Source organism: Rhinopithecus bieti, unplaced genomic scaffold, assembly GCF_001698545.2.
Source record: "Rhinopithecus bieti isolate Rb0 unplaced genomic scaffold, ASM169854v2 scaffold_82287, whole genome shotgun sequence".
Classification (NCBI taxonomy): domain Eukaryota; kingdom Metazoa; phylum Chordata; class Mammalia; order Primates; family Cercopithecidae; genus Rhinopithecus; species Rhinopithecus bieti.
The window spans coordinates 42,495-64,398 of record NW_016830049.1 but is presented as its reverse complement, the minus strand read 5'-3'; the positions used below and the strand labels follow the sequence as shown (position 1 = coordinate 64,398).

At 41.3% G+C, this 21,904-nt stretch overlaps 1 protein-coding gene across 1 annotated transcript in view; it reads right to left on the bottom strand.

Moving 5' to 3' along the window:
- DPY19L4 (dpy-19 like 4) overlaps positions 1 to 21,904 on the bottom strand; it is a 73,395-nt gene that overhangs the window by 12,635 nt on the left and 38,856 nt on the right. The window contains exons 7-14 of the mRNA XM_017865191.1: positions 18,389 to 18,512; positions 12,611 to 12,745; positions 10,029 to 10,160; positions 9,540 to 9,638; positions 8,671 to 8,744; positions 7,179 to 7,337; positions 5,218 to 5,337; positions 318 to 438 (exon numbers count right to left, since the gene is read on the bottom strand). Of these exons, the coding sequence (XP_017720680.1) occupies positions 318 to 438; positions 5,218 to 5,337; positions 7,179 to 7,337; positions 8,671 to 8,744; positions 9,540 to 9,638; positions 10,029 to 10,160; positions 12,611 to 12,745; positions 18,389 to 18,512 (964 nt within the window). The remainder of the gene's footprint in view (positions 1 to 317; positions 439 to 5,217; positions 5,338 to 7,178; positions 7,338 to 8,670; positions 8,745 to 9,539; positions 9,639 to 10,028; positions 10,161 to 12,610; positions 12,746 to 18,388; positions 18,513 to 21,904) is intronic.

Genomic DNA, 21,904 nt, shown 5'->3' with positions numbered 1-21,904 from the left:
TACAAAAAACTAGCCGGGCGACGAGGCGGGCGCCTGTAGTCCCAGCTACTCGGGAGGCTGAGACAGGAGAATGGCGTAAACCCGGGAGGCGGAGCTTGCAGTGAGCTGAGAGCCGGCCACTGCACTCCAGCCTGGGCGGCAGAGCAAGACTCCGTCTCAAAAAAAAAAAAATGTTTTGCACAGGATCTGTTTTTCTACCTGTAAGTCATCACGTAATTTACTCATGCTATTTCAATTGTATTCAATGTAATTTCCACTTATTAGCTTTGATTTTATATAATTAGAACAGAAACAAATAACGCAAAATAATGACTCACCAACAATATTGGGTGTACAGTTCTTAATCGAAGCCACTTGAAAAGTGTCATCCAAAGTTCAGGAGAACATACACCAAATGCTGCTAACATGCACACATAAGGAATCCAGATGTACTTCAAGCTGGAAAACATAAATGGAGTCATATATGAGACATCCTGTGAACATCATTATTATCTAATTTCTCTCCTTTGAGCTCTTTCCTGCTACTCACGAAAATACCAAAATGTTAAGGGACAGTGAAAAAGCTTAGCCTCTAATTTTCAGCAACAGATTGTTATCTAGTTTTTAAAAAATCAAGCAGACATGTGGTCTAGCAAATTAGGATAAAATAAAAGCATTAATACTGATGAGGATGCAGGAAAATTGTATTCTTGGAGAGAATATAAACTATAGAGTATTTTCAAAAGGCAGTTTGGTGGACTGGGAGTGGTGGCTCATGCCTGTAATCCCAGCACTTTAGGAGACTGAGGTGGGTGATCACTTGAGGCCAGGAGTTTGGGACCAGCCTGGGCAACACAGTGAAACCCCGTCTCTACCAAAACTACAAAAATTAGCCAGGCATGGTGACATATGCCTTGGTCCCAGCTACTTAGGAGGCTGAGGCAGGAGGATCACCTAAGCCTGGAAGGCAGAGGTTGCAGTGAGCCAAACTTGCACCACTGTACTCCAGCCTGGGTGAAGAGCGAGACTCTGCCTTAAAAGAAAAAAAAAACCCTCTAAGATAGGCAATGCTATTTCTAGTAATGTAGCCTGAAAATATATTAGCATAAGAGTATAAAGACAGACATACAAGGGGTCTTTTTTTTTTTTTTGAAGCGGAGTCTCACTGTTGCCCAGGCTAGAGTACAGCAGGTGTGATCTTGGCTCACTGCAACCCCCGCCTTCTGGGTTCAAGTGATTCTCCTGCCTCAGCCTCCCAAGTAGCTGGAATTACAGGCACACGCCACCATGCCCAGCTAATTTCTGTATTTTTAGTAGAGACCAGGTTTCACCATGTTGGCCAGGCTGGTCTCAAATTCCTGACCTCAAGTGATCCACCCGCCTTGGCCTCCCAAAGTGCTGAGATTACAGGTGTGAGCCACTGCGCCTGGCCACACACAAGAGTTTTAACTACAGCATTTTGTTTTACTAGCAAGAAAATTGGAAGAAAAAACAAAAACAAAAACAAACTTCTGTTCTTCAATAGGTATTGACTAAATAAATTATTATAAGAAACAAAAAAGCAAAATGCAAAACTTCATGTGCAATGTTAACCTAATTTTTGCTTTCTATTTTTTTAAATGTAGATATATGACACAAGCAAAAATAACACCTGGGGCTGGGCGCAGTGGCTCACACCTGTAATCCCAGGACTTTGGGAGGCTGAGATGGGCAGATCACTTGAGGTCAGCAGTGTAAGACCAGCCTGGCCAACATGGTGAAATCCCATCTCTACTAAAAATACAAAAATTTGGCCATGTGTGGTGGCTCTTGCCTGTAATCCCAGCAAACTGGGAGGCTGAAGCGGTGGATCACCTGAGGTCAGGAGTTTGAGACCAGCCTGGGCAACACAGGGAAACCCTGTCTCTACTAAAAATACAAAAAATTAGCCGGGTGTAGTGGCAGGTGCCTGTAGTCCCTGCTACTCGGGAGGCTGAGGGAGGAGAATGGCTTGAACCCAGGAGGCGGAACTTGCAGTGAGCCGAGATCATGCCACTGCACTGCAGCCTGGATGACACAGCGAGACTCTGTCTCAAAAAAAAAAAGTTAAAAATTTAGCTCTTAAATTAAAAAGATTAAAAATCAAGGTGTACAGAAAAAAATTAACTTGTATCATTAGAAGAAAATACATTACTTTATGCTGTAGATGTTAAAGAAACCAAAAGGAGCCCATCTCCGTAGGAGATGCCAACTGCTAAAAATGGAAGAGGAAAAGTTTAGAAAAATTAATAGATATCAGTGCTTAGTACAGATTATCAAGAAAAAAATAACATTTCAAGGGACAACTTTTGTAATAAATACTAAGGAGAACAACCAGACCCTTCTATGATATATTCCCTGGTGTCAAACTCAGAGGAGACTGGAAGAATCTGGGCCTAGAGTATAAATGTTAACCACTGTGGTTTTATAAAACAGCAAAGCCATGGAATGGAGAAAATAAAGAAATATCCAGGCTGGGTACAGTGGCACATGCCTGTCATCCCAATACTTTGGGAGGCCAAGACAGTAGGATCATTTGAAGCCAGATGTTCACGACCAGCCTGGGCAACAAAATTAGACCCTGTCTCTACAAAAGAATTTTTTTTAATTTTCAAAAATTAAGAGGCTGGGTGCATTGGTTCACACCTGTAATCCCAGCACTTTGGGAGGCTGAGGCGGGTGGAACACCTGAGGTCAGGAGTTCGAGACCAACCTGGCCAACATGGTGAAACCCCATCTCTAATAAAAATACAAAATTTAGCCAGGCATGGTGGTGCACGCCTGTAATCCCAACTACTCTGGAGGCTGATGCAGGATAATAGCTTGAACCTGGGAGGTGGACGTTACAGTGAGTCGAGATGGCACCACTGTACTTCAGCCTGGGCAAAATAACAAGATCTTGTCTCCCAAAAAAAAAAAAAAAAAAAAAGGAGAGCTCTGCTCTTGTTTGCAGCTGATCTAGGGGCACAATGGTTTTGGCACACACAAAAAAATTAGAATACATGCATAGTTTTTTCACAATACGCATTTTTCACGAACTTTTTGAAGACTCCTTGTATCCACAGTGAAATATTTTTTAGCCTTGAAACAGAAGAAAATCTTGTCATCTTACAACATAGATGAAATTTGATGATGTGACATAAAGTGAAATAAGCCAGTCACAAAAAGATAAACACTATAGGATTCCACTTACATGAGGTATCTAAAGTAAACAAATTCATAGAAATGGAAAGTAAAGGCCAGGCACAGTGGCTCCTGGCTGTAGTCCCAGCACTTTGGGAGACCAAGGTGGGCAGATCACCTGAAGTCGGGAGTTCAAGTCCAGCCTGACCAACATGGAGAAACCCCATCTCTACTAAAAATACAAAATTAGCTGGACATGGTGGCGCATGCCTGTAATCCCAGCTACTTGGGAGGCTGAGGCAGGAGAATCGCTTGAATCCGGGATGTGGAGGCTGAGGTGAGCTGAGATCACAGCATTGCACTCCAGCCTGGCAACAAGGGTGAAACTCCGTCTCAAAAAAAAAAAAAAAGAAAGAAATGGAAAGTAAAATGGTGATTATTAGAGGTTGAGGGTAGGGAAAAAAACGAGAGTTGTTCATCAATATAGAGTTTTAGATTTACAAGATGAAAATGTTGTGCAGATCTGTTGTACAACAATGTGTGAATATACTAAACACTGCTGAATTGTATACTTAAAAAACATTAAGACAGTAGATTTTATGTTATGTACTTTTTTATCATAATTTAAAAAAAACTTAAATGTGGCTAGGCACAGGGGCTCACGCCTATAATCCCAACACTTTAGGAGGTTGAGATGGGAGGATGGCTTGAGCCCAGGAGTTCAAGACCAGCCTGGGCAACATGGCGAGACCTCATCTCTACAAAAACTTTAAAAAATATTAGCCAGGCGTGGTGACACCAGCCTGTGGTCCCATCTAGTTGGGAGGATATCGTAGGAGCATTGCTTGAGCCTGGGAGTTCGAGAGCACAGTGAGCTGTGATGGCACCACTGTACTCCAGTCTGGGTGACAGAATGAGACCCTGTCTTTTTTTCTTTTTTTTAACTAAAGACGCGGCCTCACTCTTGTCATCCAGACTGGAGTGCAGTGGCGTGATCATGACTCACTGTGGCCTTGAACTCCAAGGCTGAAGCAATCCACCCACCTCAGCCTCCATTAGTGGCTGGGACCACAGACGTATGCCACCATGCCTGGCGCTTTTTTTTTTTTTTTTTTGTAGAGACAGGGTCTTGCCATATTGCCCAGATTGGTTTCAAACTCCCGGGCTCAAGTGATCATCATCCTCCATCTTCCAAAGTGCTGGGATTATAGGCATGAGCCACCATGCCCAGCCTGTCTCTCAAAAACACAAAAACAAGGCCAGGCGCGCCTGATCATGCCTGTAATCCTAGCACTTTGGGAGGCTGAGTCAGGCGGATCACCTGAGATCAAGAGTCCAAGACCAGCCTGACTAACATGAAGAAACCCCATCTCTACTCAAAATACAAAATTAGCCGGGCTTGATGGCGCATGCCTGTACCCAGCTACTTGGGAGGCTGAGGCAGGAGAATCACTTGAACTGGGAGGCAGAGGTTGCAGTGAGCTGAGATTGTGCCACTACAATCCAGCCTGGGCGACAAAGACTCTGTCTCAAAAAACAAAAACAAAAAACAAAAACTTAAACATAATTTTCAATGCTATTAAACATTCAGTTTGTATACAAGTAACCTAATTGAAGAATTTAAAGCTCCAAACTTCTAAAGATGGTAACATTTTCTTCTTTCATCTATTAAAGAAAGATGCTCCTATATGAATTACAACTTAAGAATAATTAACTTTAATATGCAAAGGGTTTCATATATTGCCTTTTGTTGTTGTTGTTTTTTTTTCCTGATACGGAATCTCGCCCTGCCACCCAGGCTAGAGTGCAGTGGCACAATCTCGGCTCACTGCAACCTCTACCTCCCAGGTTCGACAGACCCTGCCACCTCAGCCTCCCCAGTAGCTGGGACTACAGGCGCACACCACCACACCCAGCTAATTTTTGTATTTTTAGTAGAGACGGAGTCTCACCATGTTGGTCACACTGGTCTCAAACTCCTGACCTCAGGTGAGCTACCTGCCTTGGCCTCCCAAAGTACTGGGATTACAGGTGTGAGTCACTGCTCTCGGCCAACAATCTTTGTAAAAACAAAGGGATCAAATAAAGTACACTTACCCTTCTATAACCATTGCAAGAGAACCCAATAAAATAGTGTGAATTACATGATAAATTATTTCTGGTCTTTCTCCAATTCGTCCATCTTCAAGAGTAACAGTTTCCTTCAGGGACTTACCACTACAAAAAGAAAATGTATTTTTTAATACTTTGAAAATACATTTGTAAAAAACTGAAGATACATTGTTTATCATCTTTGAAGGACATACCTAAAATTTTATATTTCGACATAACAAAAAATATAGGTGATCTTTAAAATTTGAAAGTATATTGTGCTAAATACCTAACATATATACTACATTTCTGCAAATGGCTTTTAGAACCTGAAGACAACAAACTCTATGAAGACCAAACATGAATTTTCAGAAAAATACAAAAGGGCTAGAAGCAGTGACTCACGCCTGTAATCCCAGAACTTTGGGAGGCCAAAGTGGGAGGACACTTGAGGTCAAGAGTTCGAGACCAGCCTGGCCAACATGATGAAACCCCGTTTCTACTAAAATACAAAAATTAGCCAGCCATGGTGGTGCATGCTTGAAATCTCAGCTACTCTGGAGGTTGAGGCAGGAGAATCGCTTGAATCTGGGAGGTGGAGGTTGCAGTGAGCCAAGATTGTGCCACTGTACTCCAGCCTGAGTGACAGAGTAAGACTCCGTCTCAAAAAAAAGAATAATAAAGATTTGTAGGTTCTTCTTCCAAGATCAATTATGAATCAACTAGCAATTGCTAAATTAATATAGTTAAATCATAATTCAAATAAATTCTTAAAATCAAGAAATTATACACAATCTCTGTCTTTTCAAACATGATAAAAACATCAAAGGTTAGTCAAACTTTATAGCTTTTTTTTTTCTTTTTCTTTAAGAGATGGGGGTCTCACTATGTTGCCCAGGCTGGTCTTGAACTCCTGGCATCAAGCAATCCTGCGTCAGTCTCTCAGATTGTTGGAATTATAGGCATAAGCCACTGCCCCTGGCCTCAAACTTTGTAATTTAAAACTACTTATACTGCTAACTTCATTTAAGTTAAATAGAATAAATTATTCTTATATTAAGTAAAAATTTGTACAAATTAGTGAATCGGTCTGTAAAAGTTTAACTGATTATTTAAACTTCAGTTATATATTAAGTCTCTAAGTTTAGGGCTGAACACGGTGGCTCATGCCTGTAATCCCAGCACTTTGGGAGGCCGAGGCGGGTGGATCACCTGAGGTCAGGAGTTTGAGACCAACCTGACCAACATGGATAAAATACAAAATTAGCTGGGCGTAGCAGCGCATGCCTGTAATCCCAGCTACTCAGGAGGCTGAGGTAGGAGAATCGCTTGAACCCAGGCTAAGGTAGGAGAATTGTTTGAACCCGGGAGGCAGAGGTTGCATAGAGCCAAGATCGTGCAACTGCACTCCAGCCTGGGCAACAAGAGCAAGACTCCGTCTCAAAAAAAAAAACAAAAACAAAAAACAAAACAAAACAAAAAACTAAGTTTAAATTTTTCTGGGCAACACAACCTTTTTTTTCTTTTTTGACAGGGAGTCTCACTCTGTTGCCCAGGCTGGAGTGCAGTGGTGTAATCTCGGCTCACCACAACCTCTTCCTCCCGGGTTCAAGCGATTCACCTGCCTCAGCCTCCTGAGTAGCTAGGATTAACAGTGAGCGCCATCACGTCCAGCTAATTTTTGCACTTTTAGTAGAGATGGGGTTTCACCATATTGGCCTGACTGGTCTCAAACTCCCAACCTTGTGATCCGCCGGCTTTGGCCTGCCAAAGTGTTGGGATTACAGGTGTGAGCCATCGCACGTGGCCAACACATCTTATAATGATATTTTCCATGTCAATGAAAAGAGAATGGAATTAGAAGCTCTAAAACAAATATAAAAATATTGGAAGAATATTAAAAATAAGTATTTCATATATTTCCATAATGTATGTTAGTAATATGAGTGATTCTCATAGGTACTTACTTAATCCTCCTAAAAATAACTTGCAACACAGAAAGAAAACAAATAATTAACACCAGGATATAGAAAGGTAATAAAGAAGACTGTGTCAATCGCAGAAAAAAATCTTGAGATGGTGCCTGCAGGGATTCTTGACAGAGGAGCCAATTCATTGTAAAATTCCTATAGAAGACAAAAAGCATGATATTAAATTTACAGACGTTTTAAACTACTGAACACAGAAGTATTTTTTTTAATATCAGTAAAAACTAAGAAAAGACACATTTCCTAAACCCGTTTACTTATAATAGCAAGGTACTATCCTTTATAAATGACGATAATAGTAACGTATTAGTAAACAATGCATGTGCTCTCACTAAAACCGCTCTAATGAATGTAAAACTGCTGCTTTTTATTGCCAAGTAATGTGACCATCTCTAAAGCCTAATATAGGTTTTAGGGAATTTTAGTTTCTATCTTTATCTAGAAGACAACAAACAATTCAGCTGGCTAACCTCTACAAATGCATTGTCAAATAGGGTAGTTACTAGAGACATGAGGTTTTTAAACAGCTGAAATGTGGCCAATTCAAATTGAGACATACTTTAAGTACAAAATACACCCAGGATTTCAAAGAAAAGAAGAGCAAAATAATGATTTGAAAACAAAATATATCCTTAATAATTTTACATTGTTCACAAATTATTTTATATATTAGAGAAAATATGTTAAAATTAATTTCACTTGTTTCTTTGTATTTTTAAAAATACAGCTACTAGAAAATTACAATTACATAAGTGGTTTACATATTATTATTGGATAGACCTACTCTATATTGACAAGTGTAACTCAACTAGGACCCACTTAAAAAAGAGATACTTACTTATTAAGATAAATCATAAAATTTGAAATGTAAACCTTTTGAGCAGTATGAATCAGGATAAACATTTTTTGGCCCTAAGTATGGTCAACAAGACTCCTGGTTGTATATATGTTTATCTGCGTCCTCATTTCTCATCCATCTCTAAACTCCTATCCTCAATCCCTAGCCGTGGGGAAGGATGTTAGAGATGGAGTAATGTTTAGGAGTGCTCACTGATGGATTGAGAATGTCTACTTAAATCATTGGGTTTAGAACAAAATGTTAAAGTTTAACAATGTGGTAAACACATTCTAAGGTTATCACTGTCGCCCGGGCTGGGGTGCACTGGCGCGATCTTGGCTCACTACGACCTCCACCTCCCAGGCTCAGGTGGTCTTCCTACCTCAGCTTCCTAAATAACTGGGACCACAGGCATGCACCACCACACCCAGCTACATTTTTTTTTTTTTTGGTTGGTTTTTTTGTAGAGACAGGGTTTTGCCATGTTGCCCAAGCGGTCATGAACTACCCGCCTCAGCCTCCCAAAGTGCTAGGATTACAGATGTGAGCCACTATGCCCGGCCATTGAAGTTTTTTTATCTTTATTGTCTAAGTGGTATCAATTTAGGTAAACTTACATAATCTAAAACTTACTTAGTCATATTTAGTCCAAATTTTACTTCAAGGAATTTCAGCATGTGCCCATTTTCTTTGTGTGGGACAAACATCTAGAAGAGAAAAACACCAATTAAACAAAGAAATATTAGCTATGCTTACAAGCACATGCTTTCTCCAATACTACAGACAGAAAACACAACAAGACTACAAAACAAAAATATGAATAAATAATATATGGTACGACTATGAAGCAAGGAGATTTACTGACATAAATCAATCCCATGACTTTATGTTGAATCATAAACTACAATGGGGTAGTAAGAACATTTCTTTTTTTCTTTTCTTTTCTTTTTTTTTTTTTGAGACAAGAGTTTCATTCTTGTTGCCCAGGCTGGAGTGCAATGGCATGATCTTGGCTCACCGCAACCTCTGCCTCCCAGGTTCAAGCCATTCTCCTGCCTCAGCGTCCCGAGTAGCTGGGATTACAGACGCGTATCACCACGCCCAGCTAATTTTTTGTATTTTTAGTAGAGATGGGGTTTCACCATGTTGGCCAACCTGGTCTCAAACTCCTAACCTCAGGTGATCAAGAACATTTCAACCTTATCCCACCAGGCTCAAGTAACTCACCCACTCTTCTAAACACTTTTCATTTGTCTCACTTTATTCCATATGGTGACATTTTAACTTAATGAAAATATGCATTCCCTTTTCTTTTTAACTATATACAGAAAAGAATCAGAATCCTACTTTCTCACCCAATATGCTAGTTATGATTATTGCTTAACTCAAAATTATACTGTTCAAACTCTATTACTGTGCTAACATTATTCTCATTAAAATTTAGTCCAATATACTTCATTATTCATTTTGTTTTACTATATGAATCCCAGAGAGTTACTTACCTTCATTATAATATTCAATGTTATTGTCAGAGTACACACCAAGTAAAAATTAATCACTTTTATTATTTTAGCTACAAAACTTCCTTTCTTCACATTCAGCTGTGGAGGAAAAAGCATATGAACAAAGAAGTGAGGTGTTAAAAAATTAACAATTTAAAAAGTAATCATAAGAATGGCCGAGCACGGTGGCTCAAGCCTGTAATCTCAGCACTTTGGGAGGCCAAGGAGGGGGTATCACTTGAGGTCAGGAGTTTGACACCAGCCTGGCCAACATGGTGAAATCCAGTCTCTACTAAAAATACAAAAATTAGCTGGGTGTGGTGGCACATGCTTGTAATCCCAGCTACTTGTGAGGCTGAGGCAGGAGAATCACTTGAACCCAGGAGGCAGAGGTTGCAGTGAGCTGAGATGTACTCCAGCCTGGGCAACAGACTCCATCTCAAAAAAAAAAAATCAAAATAAGAACAATAAAAAGACAATTCTAATTACCTGAAGGCACTTAGCAAGCATTAAGGCTGCTACTAAACTTAGTAAAGGAGATACCAACAAAGCTGGATTCTCAAATTGCAGTAAATATCCCAGAAAGAGGGAAAATATGTAGATTTTATAAACTTCATAAACCTGTTGTGACAAAAATAAAATAAGTGAGAATAAGTTATATTTTATCATACATGTTTTCATTTGTTTTTAGATTTAACTATATTATACAGTAAATGCTCTACTATAATTTAGGAAAGTATTATGCAAATGTTCAGTCAATATTTTTAATGTTGGCTGGGCATGGTGGCTCACATCTGAAATCCCAGCACTTTGGGACGCCAAGGTGGGTGGATCACTTGAGGTCAGGAGTTCAAGACAAGTCTGGCCAACATTGTGAAACCCGTCTCTATTAAAAACAAAAAATATTAGCTGGGCATGGTGGCGAGAGCCTGTAATCCCAGCTACTCGGGAGGCTGAGGCAAGAGAATCACTTAACCTGGCAGGTGGAAGTTGCAGTGAGCCAAAATCGCACCACTGCACTCCAGCCTGGGTGACGGAGTAAGACTCTGTCTCAAAAAAAGAAAAAAGGAGAAAGAAAAAAGAAAAATCAGACGGGCATGGTGGCACGCACTTGTAGTCTCAGCTACGCAGGAGGCTGAGGTGGAAGGATCGCTTGAGCCTGGGAGGCAGAGGTTGCAGTGAGCCATGATTGAGCCACTGCACTTCAGCCTGGGTGACAGAGTGAGACCCTGTCTCCAAAAAAGTAAAAATAAATAAATAAAATAAAATAAAAAACAAAAGAAAAAAAATCAGTCAATAGCCAGAGCCACTTTAAAAAAAAAAAAAAAAGGCCGGGCGCGGTGGCTCAAGCCTGTAATCCCAGCACTTTGGGAGGCCGAGGCGGGGGGATCACGAGGTCAGGAGATCAAGACCATCCTGGCTAACATGGTGAAACCCCGTCTCTACTAAAAATACAAAAAACTAGCCGGGCGTGGTGGCGGGTGCCAGTAGTCCCAGCTACTCGGAGGCTGAGGCAGGAGAATGGCGTGAACCCGGGAGGCGGAGCTTGCAGTGAGCCGAGATCGCGCCACTGCACTCCAGCCTGGGTGACACAGCAAGACTCCATCTCAAAAAAAAAAAAAAAAAAAGATACCTCGGTCAGGTGTGGTAGCTCATGCCTGTAATTCCAACACTTTGGGAGGCTGAGGCGGGTGGATCACAAGGTCAGGAGTTCGACACCAGTTTGGCTAACATGGTGAAATCCCATCTCTACTAAAAATACAAAAGCTAGCTGGGTGTGGTGGCAGGTGCCTGTAATCCCAGCTACTTGGGAGGCTAAGGCAGGAGAATCGCTTGAAGCCAGGAGGTGGAGGTTGTAGTGAGCTGAGATTGAGCCACCGCACTCTAGCCTGGACGACAGAGTGAGACTCCATCTCAAAAAAAACCAAAAAGATACCTCACTGTTACAAGTCAGAACAGTAGTTACCCTTGGGGGTTGAAGTAATGACTGGGAGAGAGAGCATGATGGAGACTTCTGGGTGTTGGTAATGATCTATTCCCTTTTTTAATGTTTTTAGAGGTGGGGTCTCACCATGTTGCTCAGGCTGGTCAAGTGATCCTCCCGCCTCAGCCCCCACCTCACACAGTTAATTTTTAAAATTTTTTTTGTACAGATAGGGTCTCACTGTGTTGCCTAGGCTGGATTTGAATTTCTGGGCTTAAGCAATCCTCCTGCCTTGGCCTCCCGAGTAGCTGGGACTACAGGCATGTGCCACCACACCTGGCTTGTGTTCTATTTTTGATTTGGGTTCTGGTTCTACAGAAGAGTGGCAGTTACCAAATAACTCTCTTAGCTCCAAACTCCCCTTTCTATCCTTTGCCTGGCAATGCTGGGCCTAGGACTCTGCAATCTACATTTCTGCTTTTCCTGTTGGTTCCCTATGAAGCTCTGCCAATAGGAAATGCTAGAGGGAAAGTGCAAGCCTGGAGGAGGAAGGAGCCTGCTCCTTCCTCTTGCTTCCTGATGGCTTGAGGGTCCTGTGATCTCACCTCAAGGATGCTTCTTCAACCCAACAGAGCAATTACTTCCTATGGAAGTACTGAATGCAGCTGCAGTTTTTCCAACACTTCAAGAACCAGCTTCATCACATCTTCCAGCCCAAGAAACCCAAGACCAGTCAGACACAGCCACATCCTCAGAGGCCTGGGTCCCAATTCTGAAGGGCCCTACTTTTGAGCAAAGCTGGTATTTCTGAGCTCAAAAGTCTGAGTATCAGCTCTGTGAGGTCCTGTTCTATATTTCTACATTTTAATAATTTCATATTTTCCCCTAGCAGTTAACTGCTTTCTGTGTTGCGATCTCTATGAAACTTTCAGGCTCTTATTAACCTTTCATTTAGCAAGTTAATGACTTTATACTTGGTTAACAATTTATGTTAACTTCTCTTTGTCCAAATAACTTAAATGTTGTACGCATTGGGGTTCTGAACCATATGAGTGTATGGATGAAGAAAAGAGAGGTTTTAAGATACAATGCTATAAATACATTCATTCTCTGGATTTAAAATCATCATTTCAAAATGCCATAATACCTTGTCATTTTGCTTCAGTGAAAAGATGTCTAGCAGGAATAGAGATATTGCTTGAAGAAACAGGAGATAATGGCTATACTCCCACATCATCATAAATGTGTAAGTTGAAGCACTCATCAACAAGTAGCAAAACCTCTAGGGAAAACAAATGAAAGAAACTAAATATCAATAGCTTTATTACGATAAAAGCCTGTGAGACTGTTACCTCAAAGTTGCAGCTCTGTTACTCATTCAACTTTAAGCTATATAATTATTGAAACTTTGTTTTTAAATCACATCATTATTATTAAATCCTTACAAAAACAACAAGAGCTCAAATAAGGCACTTGAGAGAAATCAACCACTTGTCCTTCAATGTTCAACATCACATTGAGAATTTCAGGAAGACAAAGGGGAAGAAAAAGAAAATTCAATATAATTTTCTTTCATCCCAAAAGAAGTAAAGCAATAAATATAAGAAAGTGGTGGCGTTTACTAGACCTGGCTGGTGAGCTTTTGTTATTGTGGAAGCAACTCCTTTTGCTGTGAAAATAATATTTCACTTCCATGGTGCTTCAAGTTTTAATAATTTCCTAATTTTCCCTTTGTTCCCTCAGTCCTAGTGGTGGTAGCTGCTTTCTGCGTTGCGATCTCTATGAAACTTTCAGGCTCTTATTACCCTTTCATTTAGCAAGTTAATGACTTTATACTTGGTTAACAATTTATGTTAACTTTTCTCTGTCCAAATAACTTAAATGTTGGTATTCATCACGGTTCAAACTTATTTTGTTAAGAACTTCATTTAAATAGTCTGTTTACATCTCAGCCTATTCCACAGCCCATGTCTTTGCTTTTTTCATTTCCTGTCAACAGAAGTGTTATCTTTCCCCAATGCCTGTACTGTCAGCCATATTAAACTTTCAGCTCTTTTCCTCTGCTAAATACTAAACACAAGGGATGTCACTGCCCTTGCCGAAAATCTGCCTAGGTCAATTCTGTCCTTCAAAATGTCATCTCCCATGTGATCCCTTAGCAAGTTACCAAGTCTGTGACAAATCCCATAACATATTCAACAACAGCCTCTCCTTCTTCCATGGACCTGCTTTTAAACTCTGGATCCCTCCACTGGCTGTAGTGTCAAATGACCTTGTTCAGATAAGAACAGTGAAGAAGGACAATAAAGGTCAGTCAAGAAACCTAAGAACTGTGCTCTCTAAAACTAAGTCTTTCATACTCAGCTGACTATACTCAAGGATAAATTCCAGAGTCAGAAATACCTCAGCCTTCAGCAGATAAAATAATTTTCCAGCATCCTGAATTAGATTAAGACCAGAGAACCAAATGTAAGAAATGACAAACTTCCACCTGTTGGGCAAATAACACCAACTGCAAAGCACAGAAGGGCTCTAACATAAGCTTCTGCTCTTCCTGTCACCATAGCTATGCGCAGGGCAAGGGTTCTGGAAGCCTTCTAATGTGGAACAACCAGAACTGTAATAACCAGACCTGACATCATCATCCCCAGAGAAACCAATTCCAGAAAGCAATGAAGGCTCAAATCTAGACCCAGCCTAATTAACGTACTGGGCATTTGGAGATTACTTCTGAGATTCTGGGGGAAAGCTACAACATACTAAAACAAATTGTTAATTCCAAGGGTTGACTCTCAAACTACTCTAAGAGCACACAGTAAAAATGTCTTAAAGAGAGAACTATGTATCAAATACAATCTGTAGAGTTAGCAAAGTTATTCCTTTCCCTGAGCATTTTCAAGGTTCTGTGCAGTCTTGCCTACCCCTGACCTTGCTTGCAGTGTCTCACAGGGCTTCACTTTCACTGTGCCTGTAGTGTGAACTTTTTACACATAGGATTTATGTGATACATCAAACAGGTTTCAATAATCAACCACAAATGTTTCTTAATGACTCCAGATAACTGCACAAAAGATTGAACTGAACTTGGCTATCCTGAGGCAACTGGGACGACGAAACTTAGCCTCAACAATGGGAAGCAAAATACAAAATATGTGATTTTTTAAAAGTACATGGGCTGGGCACGGTGACTCACACCTGTAATCCCAGTACTTTGGGAGGCCGAGGCAGGTGGATCACCTGAGGTCGGGAGTTCGAGACCAACCTGACCAACATGGAGAAACCCCGTCTCTACTAAAAATACAAAATTAGCTGGGCGTGGTGGAGCAGGCCAGTAATACCAGCTACTTGGGAGGCTAAGGCAGGAGAATTGCTGGAACCAGGGAGGCAGAGGTTGTGTTGAGCCGAGATCGCACCACTGCACTCCAGCCTGGGCAACAAGAGCAAAACTTCATCTCAAAAAAAAAAAAAAAAAAAGGAAAGAAAATACGTGTAAGCTGAGCACAGTGGCTCACACCAATAGTCTCAGCACTTTTGAGAGGTGAAGCCAGCTGGACTTCCTGGGTCGAGTGGGGACTTGGAGAACTTTTCTGTCTTACAAGAGGATTGTAAAACACACCAATCAGCACTCTGTAGCTAGGACTGTAAAATACACCAATCAGCACTCTGTAAAACCGCACCAATCAGTGCTCTGTAGCTAGCAAGAGGATTGTAAAATGCACCAATCAGTGCTCTGTAAAACGCACCAATCAGTGCTCTGTAAAATGCACCAATCAGCAGGATCCTAAAAGTAGCCAATCGCAGGGGGGATTGAAAAATGGGCACTCTGATAGGACAAAAACGGAACATGACAGGGGACAAATAAGGGAATAAAAGCTGGCCACCCCAGTCAGCAGTGGCAACCGGCTTGGGTCCCCTTCCATGCTGTGGAAGCTTTGTTCTTTCGCTCTTCACAATAAACCTTGCTACCACTCACTCTTTGGGTCCGTGCCATCTTTAAAAGCGGTAACACTCACCCCGAGGGTCCGCAGCTTCATTCTTGAAGTCAGCGAGACCACGAACCCACTGGAAAGAACCAACTCTGGACACACTCTGTGAGGTCAAGGCAGGTGGATCACTTGAGGCCAGGAGTTCGAGACCAGCCTGGCCAACATGGTGAAACTCCGTCTCTACTAAAAATACAAAAATTAGCTGGGTGTGGTGATGTGCATTTGTAGTCCCAGCTGCTAGGGGGGCTGATGCATGAAAATTGCTTGAACCCAGGAGGCGGAGGTTGCAGTGAGCTGAGATTGTCCCACTGTACTCCAGCCTGGGCAACAGAGCAAGAGACTCCCCCTCTCAAAAAAAAAAAAAAAAAAAAATGTTGCTAAAATACTGCTCAGTGATGGCAAGGAGCAAAGTATTCACACATAATAACTCACATGGATGTCAAGGGGATTATTAGGCTGAGTGAAAAAAGCTAATCTTAAAAGGTTACATACTACATGATTTGATTCCATTTAACCTTTCAAGGTGACAAAACTATAGTGATAGAGAAGAGATCAGTGGTTGCCAGAGGTTTGGGTTAGGGGAAGGATGTGATTATTAACGTACACAAGAGTTTCTTAGTGGTGAGAGAAGAGTTCTATGTCTTGATTATGATCACGGTTACTCAAATGTATACATGTGATAACAACTAATATGACTATACACCCATTTTCCACAAAAGCAGTACATGTAAAACCTGGTAAAATGTGAAGAAAGTCAGTGCCTGAATTAACAGTATTATATCAATGTCAATTTCTTGACTTAGACAAGATATCAAGGTCACACAAGATATTATTGGGGGAAGATGGGTGATGGGTCAAAAATGTAGTAAGCCTAGATCATGCCACTGCACTCCAGCCTGGTGACAGAGCGAGTCCATGTCTCAAACAAACAAAAAGGTAAATATAAAGAAACTTAGGCAGTTCATTCTGCTATACCAAACTCTTTTTTTTTTTTTTAGAGATGGAGTCTTACTCTGTTGCCCAGGTTGGAGTGCAGTGGCATGATCTCAGCTCACTGCAACCCCCACCTCTGGGTTCAAGCGATTCTCCCATCTCAGCCTCCCAACTAGCTGGGAGTATAGCTGTGCACCACCACACCCGGCTAATTTTTGTATTTTTAATAGAGACGGGTTTTGCCATGTTGGCCAGGCTGGTCTCGAACTCCTGACCTCAGGTGATCTGCCTGCCTCAGCCTCCCAAAGTGCTGGGTAATATTATAGGCGTGAGCCACCATACCCGGCCTATACTAAACTCTTTTACTTAACAATTGAAGCACTATTCTCTAAGAGACAGCTGTACAATCAAACAGGAAAATATTCAATAATAGACTCTCTGACTATTAAAGAAAATATACTCTTGGCCAGGCGCAGTGGCTCATAGCTATAGTCCCAGCACTTTGGGAGGCCAAGGCGGGCAGATCATTTGAGGTCAGGAGTTTGAGGCCAGCCTGGCCAACATAGTGAAACCCTGTCTCTATTAAAAATACAAAAATTAGCTGGGCATGGTGCTGGGCACCTGTAATCCCAGCTACACAGGAGGCTAAGGCAGGAGAAACACTTGAGCCTGGGAGGCAGAGGTTGCAGTGAGCAGAGATCACGCCATTACACTCCAGCCTGGGCGACAGATAGTAAGACTCTGTCTGAAAAAAAAAAAGAAAATATACTCTTGTGCAGAAAGATCTTTATACAAATACAACATAAAGGAAGATCACAAAGCTGAAACGTGTTCATGTCATTTTACACACAAAAAAGGAAATGCTAGTTAAAAAATGAAATAATAAAGTTTGCTATGCTCAGGACATTTGTCACCACTGAAAGGAGAAAACAATAGTACATTTTTTCAGAGATTTTTATAAAGGACTCATAAGTACATCCTGTTTCCTGGACAACCAGGTTTAATAATCTCTGCTCTCTTTTTCTAGCCAGGAATTCTTAACCCCAAATAAGAAGACTATCAAAGGACTGTTACAATTCAGTCAATTTCAATATAACTCGTTGCCTCTATAATCATTTTATGCATTTTAAATAATTATTCTTTTTCCTTCTGGAGACAGGGTCTCACTTTGTTGCCCAGGCTAGAAGGCAGTGGTGTGATCTCAGCTCACTGCAACCTCCGCCTCCCAGGTTCAAGCGATGCTCCCACCTCAGCCTCCCAGGTAGCTGGGATTACAGGTGTGTGCCATCACACCTGGCTAATTTTTGAATTTTTATTAGAGATGAGGTTTCACCATGTTGGCCAGGCTGGTCACAAACTCCTGACCTCAAGTGATCCGCCCACCTCAGCCTCCCACAGTGCTGGGATTATAGGCATGAGCCACAGCGCCTGGCCTAAAATCATTATCCTGAGACAGACTCTGCAGGGTTTTTCCAACTGCCAAAAGGGCTGTGGCAACAACAATAACAATAACAATGTAAGAATCTAAACTACTGGGGAAAGTCTCCTGAAATTTTTACCAACCTACCTATACCTCAGTCACAGAAAACATGAGAAGAAACAGAATATGCAGGGCTGCCATCCAAGTTAACACTGCTGTCATTTGTGGTCACTCTACATCTTGTTTAATATATCTTTAAATCATGGCGATTGAAGGCCATCAATGTTCCAGAAGTCCGAGAAGCGATAAAATAACAGTGGAACAGATTTTCAAAATAAGAGATTCTTCATATATTTGTCAAGTTAACTATATTAAAATAATAAAACATCTCCTTTCTCCTTGTTTACTGTTAATCAGATTACAGTGTTGTAAGAAAACTACCTAACTATACCTTTTAATATGTAGTAACCAGGCTTCATTAAATATGATTTAATTCTTACTAGGACTAAAATTTATTTGCTATTATGTACCACATTTGCAATACATCAGAATTAGCTGCAATGGATAAAACAGATTTGTATCTTACCTCTCCATAAGTATTTAAGTTGCTTTTTAAATAGCCTGTAAGTGCAGCAATTTGGCATGCAAAATATGGTAGTGCCCAGTTTTCTCTTAAAGGAATGGAGTATTCAATTCTTGTTGTATCTACCCTAAAATAAACCACAGATGAACAGTAAATAAGACATTATATTTGTGTTACACTATACTTTTCAAAGTACTTTAACACAAATCTCATTGTTCTCCATAACAATCCTGTGAGGCAGGCATAGCCAGATCCACCATTGTCTTTTTTTTTTTTTTTTTTTTGAGATGGAGTCTATCTCTGTCGCCCAGGCTGCAGTGCAGTGGCACGATCTTGACTCACTGCAACCTATGCCTCCAGGGTTCAAGTGAACCTCAGCCTCCTGTGTAGCTGGGATTACAGGCGCGAATCACCACATCTGGCTAATTTTTATATTTTTAATAGAGACTGGGTTTCACCATGTTGTCTCAAACTCCTGACCTCAGGTGATCTACCCGCTTCGACCTCCCAAAGTGCTGGGATTACAGGCATGAGCCACCGCGCCCAGCCCAGATCCACCATTGTCTATACAGCATCTTTGAGCAGATAGGGTCTCACCCCGGCCCCCGTCGCCCCCAAGAAGCTGCAGAGCTACCGTGCACTACTTGGTGAACAGATGGGCCTCTGTGAGAGATTGAAAAAGGCATGCCTTCTCTAGGCACACCCCATGCTAAGGTACACAGCTTGTTGCACAGAGTACCCCGGATTTCAGCCCCACCCTCCCTTCCCTTAACCAGATGGCTACCCTTCACTAGAGTACAACCTGCACCATATAATTAGCAGCCTGGCAGATCCGAAGTTCTTATTCCCCTTTACAAAAGGAGTATGAAGTTCAGAAATGTAAGGTAATTTAATCAAGGCCATCTGGCTAGTAGGTGGCATAACTGGGATTAAAATGCTCATCTTTTGATATCTAATTCAATAATCTTTTCAGTCAGCAGGTTCCCCAGAATTAATATCACAGTCTTTCATGTGATATACTTAGAGACTTGAAAATTCCCAGAATCAGAAATATAGGAATGTCAGGCCGGGGACAGTGGCTCATGCCTGTAATCCTAGCAATTTGGGAGGCTGAGGCAGGTGGATCACCTAAGCTCAGGAGTTCCAGACCAGCCTGGCCAACATGGTGAAAACTCGTCTTTATTAATAACACAAAAATTAGCCTGGCGTGGTGGTGCGTGCTTGTAGTACCAGCTACTTGTTAGGCTGAGGCAGAATTGCTTGAACCCGGGAGGCGGAGGTTGCGGACAGCAGAGATCACGCCACTGTACTCCAGCCTGGGTGACACGGCAAGACTCCTCAATCAATTTTCATTGAGAGCTTGTTGTGTCCTGCGCATATCCTCATACCACAATACCTCATACCTCTCCAGCAACCATAGAATTTGGCTCTCTTACACTCAATAGCTATTTTCTACACAAAAATAAAGGTGCTATTGTTTTTTTGGAAAATTGCTGCCTAACTTGCCTAAGTAACAATGATTAACATGCTTGCATGTTAACTTAGTTCCCTCAGTGGCCAAGTGACACACTTCTGCACACTGGTATCAGAGTTGGTAATTATATTTCCAATTACACCAATCATGAACCACTGAATTGTTTGCAAATAATCAAAATTACAAATGTCACAGCCTCACAGACCAAGAAGATAAAGTTGCAACAGCAATAAATCCAACCAGGCTCAGCATGTTATCACAGTCAAAAGAAACAAACACATACTTCAAAATGCCATGAAAACAAAGGAACAAAAACATTTTTGAGAAAGCAGTTTTCTCCTTCCATAATAGCAGCATATATAATAAATCCTAAAAATCATTTTTATTCATCTCTTTTCCTAGTCTCAGACCTCTAAGCACTAATAACTTTTTTCCTATTCATAATAGCAGCATATATAATAAGTCCTAAAAATCATTTTTACTCATCTCTTTTCCTAGTCTCAGACCTCTAAGTACTAATAACTTTCTTCCTATTCCCTCCCCAATTGCTGGAGTGCAGTGACACGATCATGGCTCACTGCAGCCTTGACCTCCCAGGCTCAGAGGATCACCCCACCTCAGTATCCCCAAGTAGCTGGGATTACAGGCACATGCCACCACGCCCACCTAATTTTTTGTATTTTTAGTAGAGCCAGCATTATGATACGTTGCCCAGGCTGGTCTCAAACTTCTGGGTTCAAACAATCTGCCTGCCTTTGCTTCCCAAAGTGGTGGGATAACAGGTGTGAGCTACCATGCCCGGTAGCACAATGTACTTCCTTTTCTTTTCTTTTTTTTTTTTTTGAGACGGAGTCTTGCTCTGTCACCCAGGCTGGAGTGCAATGGTGCAATCTCGGCTCACTACAATCTCTGCCTCCCAGGTTCAAGCGATTCTCCTGCCTCAGCCTCCTGAGTAGCTGGGACTACAGGTGCCCACCACCACGCCCGGCTAATTTTTTGTATTTTTAGTAGAGATGAGGTTTCACTATGACGGCCAGGCTGGTCTGGAACTCCTGACCTCATGATCCACCTGCCTCGGCCTCCCAAAGTGCTGGGATTACAGGCGTGAGCCACCGCACTTTCTTAAGTCATCTGCAGCCCTCTCTGTGATGCTTCAAAATAATATTTTGACCATTTTCTGTTTAGCACAATAGTTCAGTAGCTAAGCAAAACAAGACAAAAGAATTTCCTAGGAAGAAAGAGATAAAAACAGGGTAAAAAATAATTACACTTAAATATTTTTGTTCCTGTCAATATCTGTAATAATACTAATCACTATTATAAAAAATCAAGGATTTCCACTGCTCTATAATCCATTCAAGTATTTGTCCCTTATATAAATATTTTACAGGATCAAAACTCTTCAATGAATTTATATTCTACTTTTTAAACTTAAATGTATTCTGCATGTTTTCCTTTCTTCATACTTATTCTTTTTTGAAAAATATTTTATTGTAAAAGCAGTATGTTTGTTAAAGAAATACTAGAAAACGTATACCAACAAAAAGAAGAAAAATCTTAAAACACCTACAATCTCACGCATTCAGAGGCTAACACTGTTAAATCTTCTGCCATAGCTTAGCCAGTACAGTACGATGAGGAAAAGAAACACAAGGAATCAAGTTGCAAAGGAAAGTAAAACTGTTGGTTTTTTTTTTTGCAGAAGATACTGTGTACATAGAAAACCCTAAAGAATCTTAAAAAGCTGGGCGCGGTGGTTCATGCCTGTAATTCCAGCATTTTGGGAGGCCGAGGTGGGCGGATCACGAGGTCAGGAGATTGAGACCATCCTGGCTAACACAGTGAAACCCCGTCTCTACTAAAAATACCAAAAAATTAGCCGGGCACGGTGGCGGGCGCCTGTAGTCCCAGCTACTCCAGAGGCTGAGGCAGGAGAATGGCGTGAACCCGAAAGGCAGAGCTTGCGGTGAGCTGAGATCGCGCCACTGCACTCCAGCCCAGGCGACAGAGTGAGACTCCGTCTCAAAAAAAAAAAAAAAAAAAAA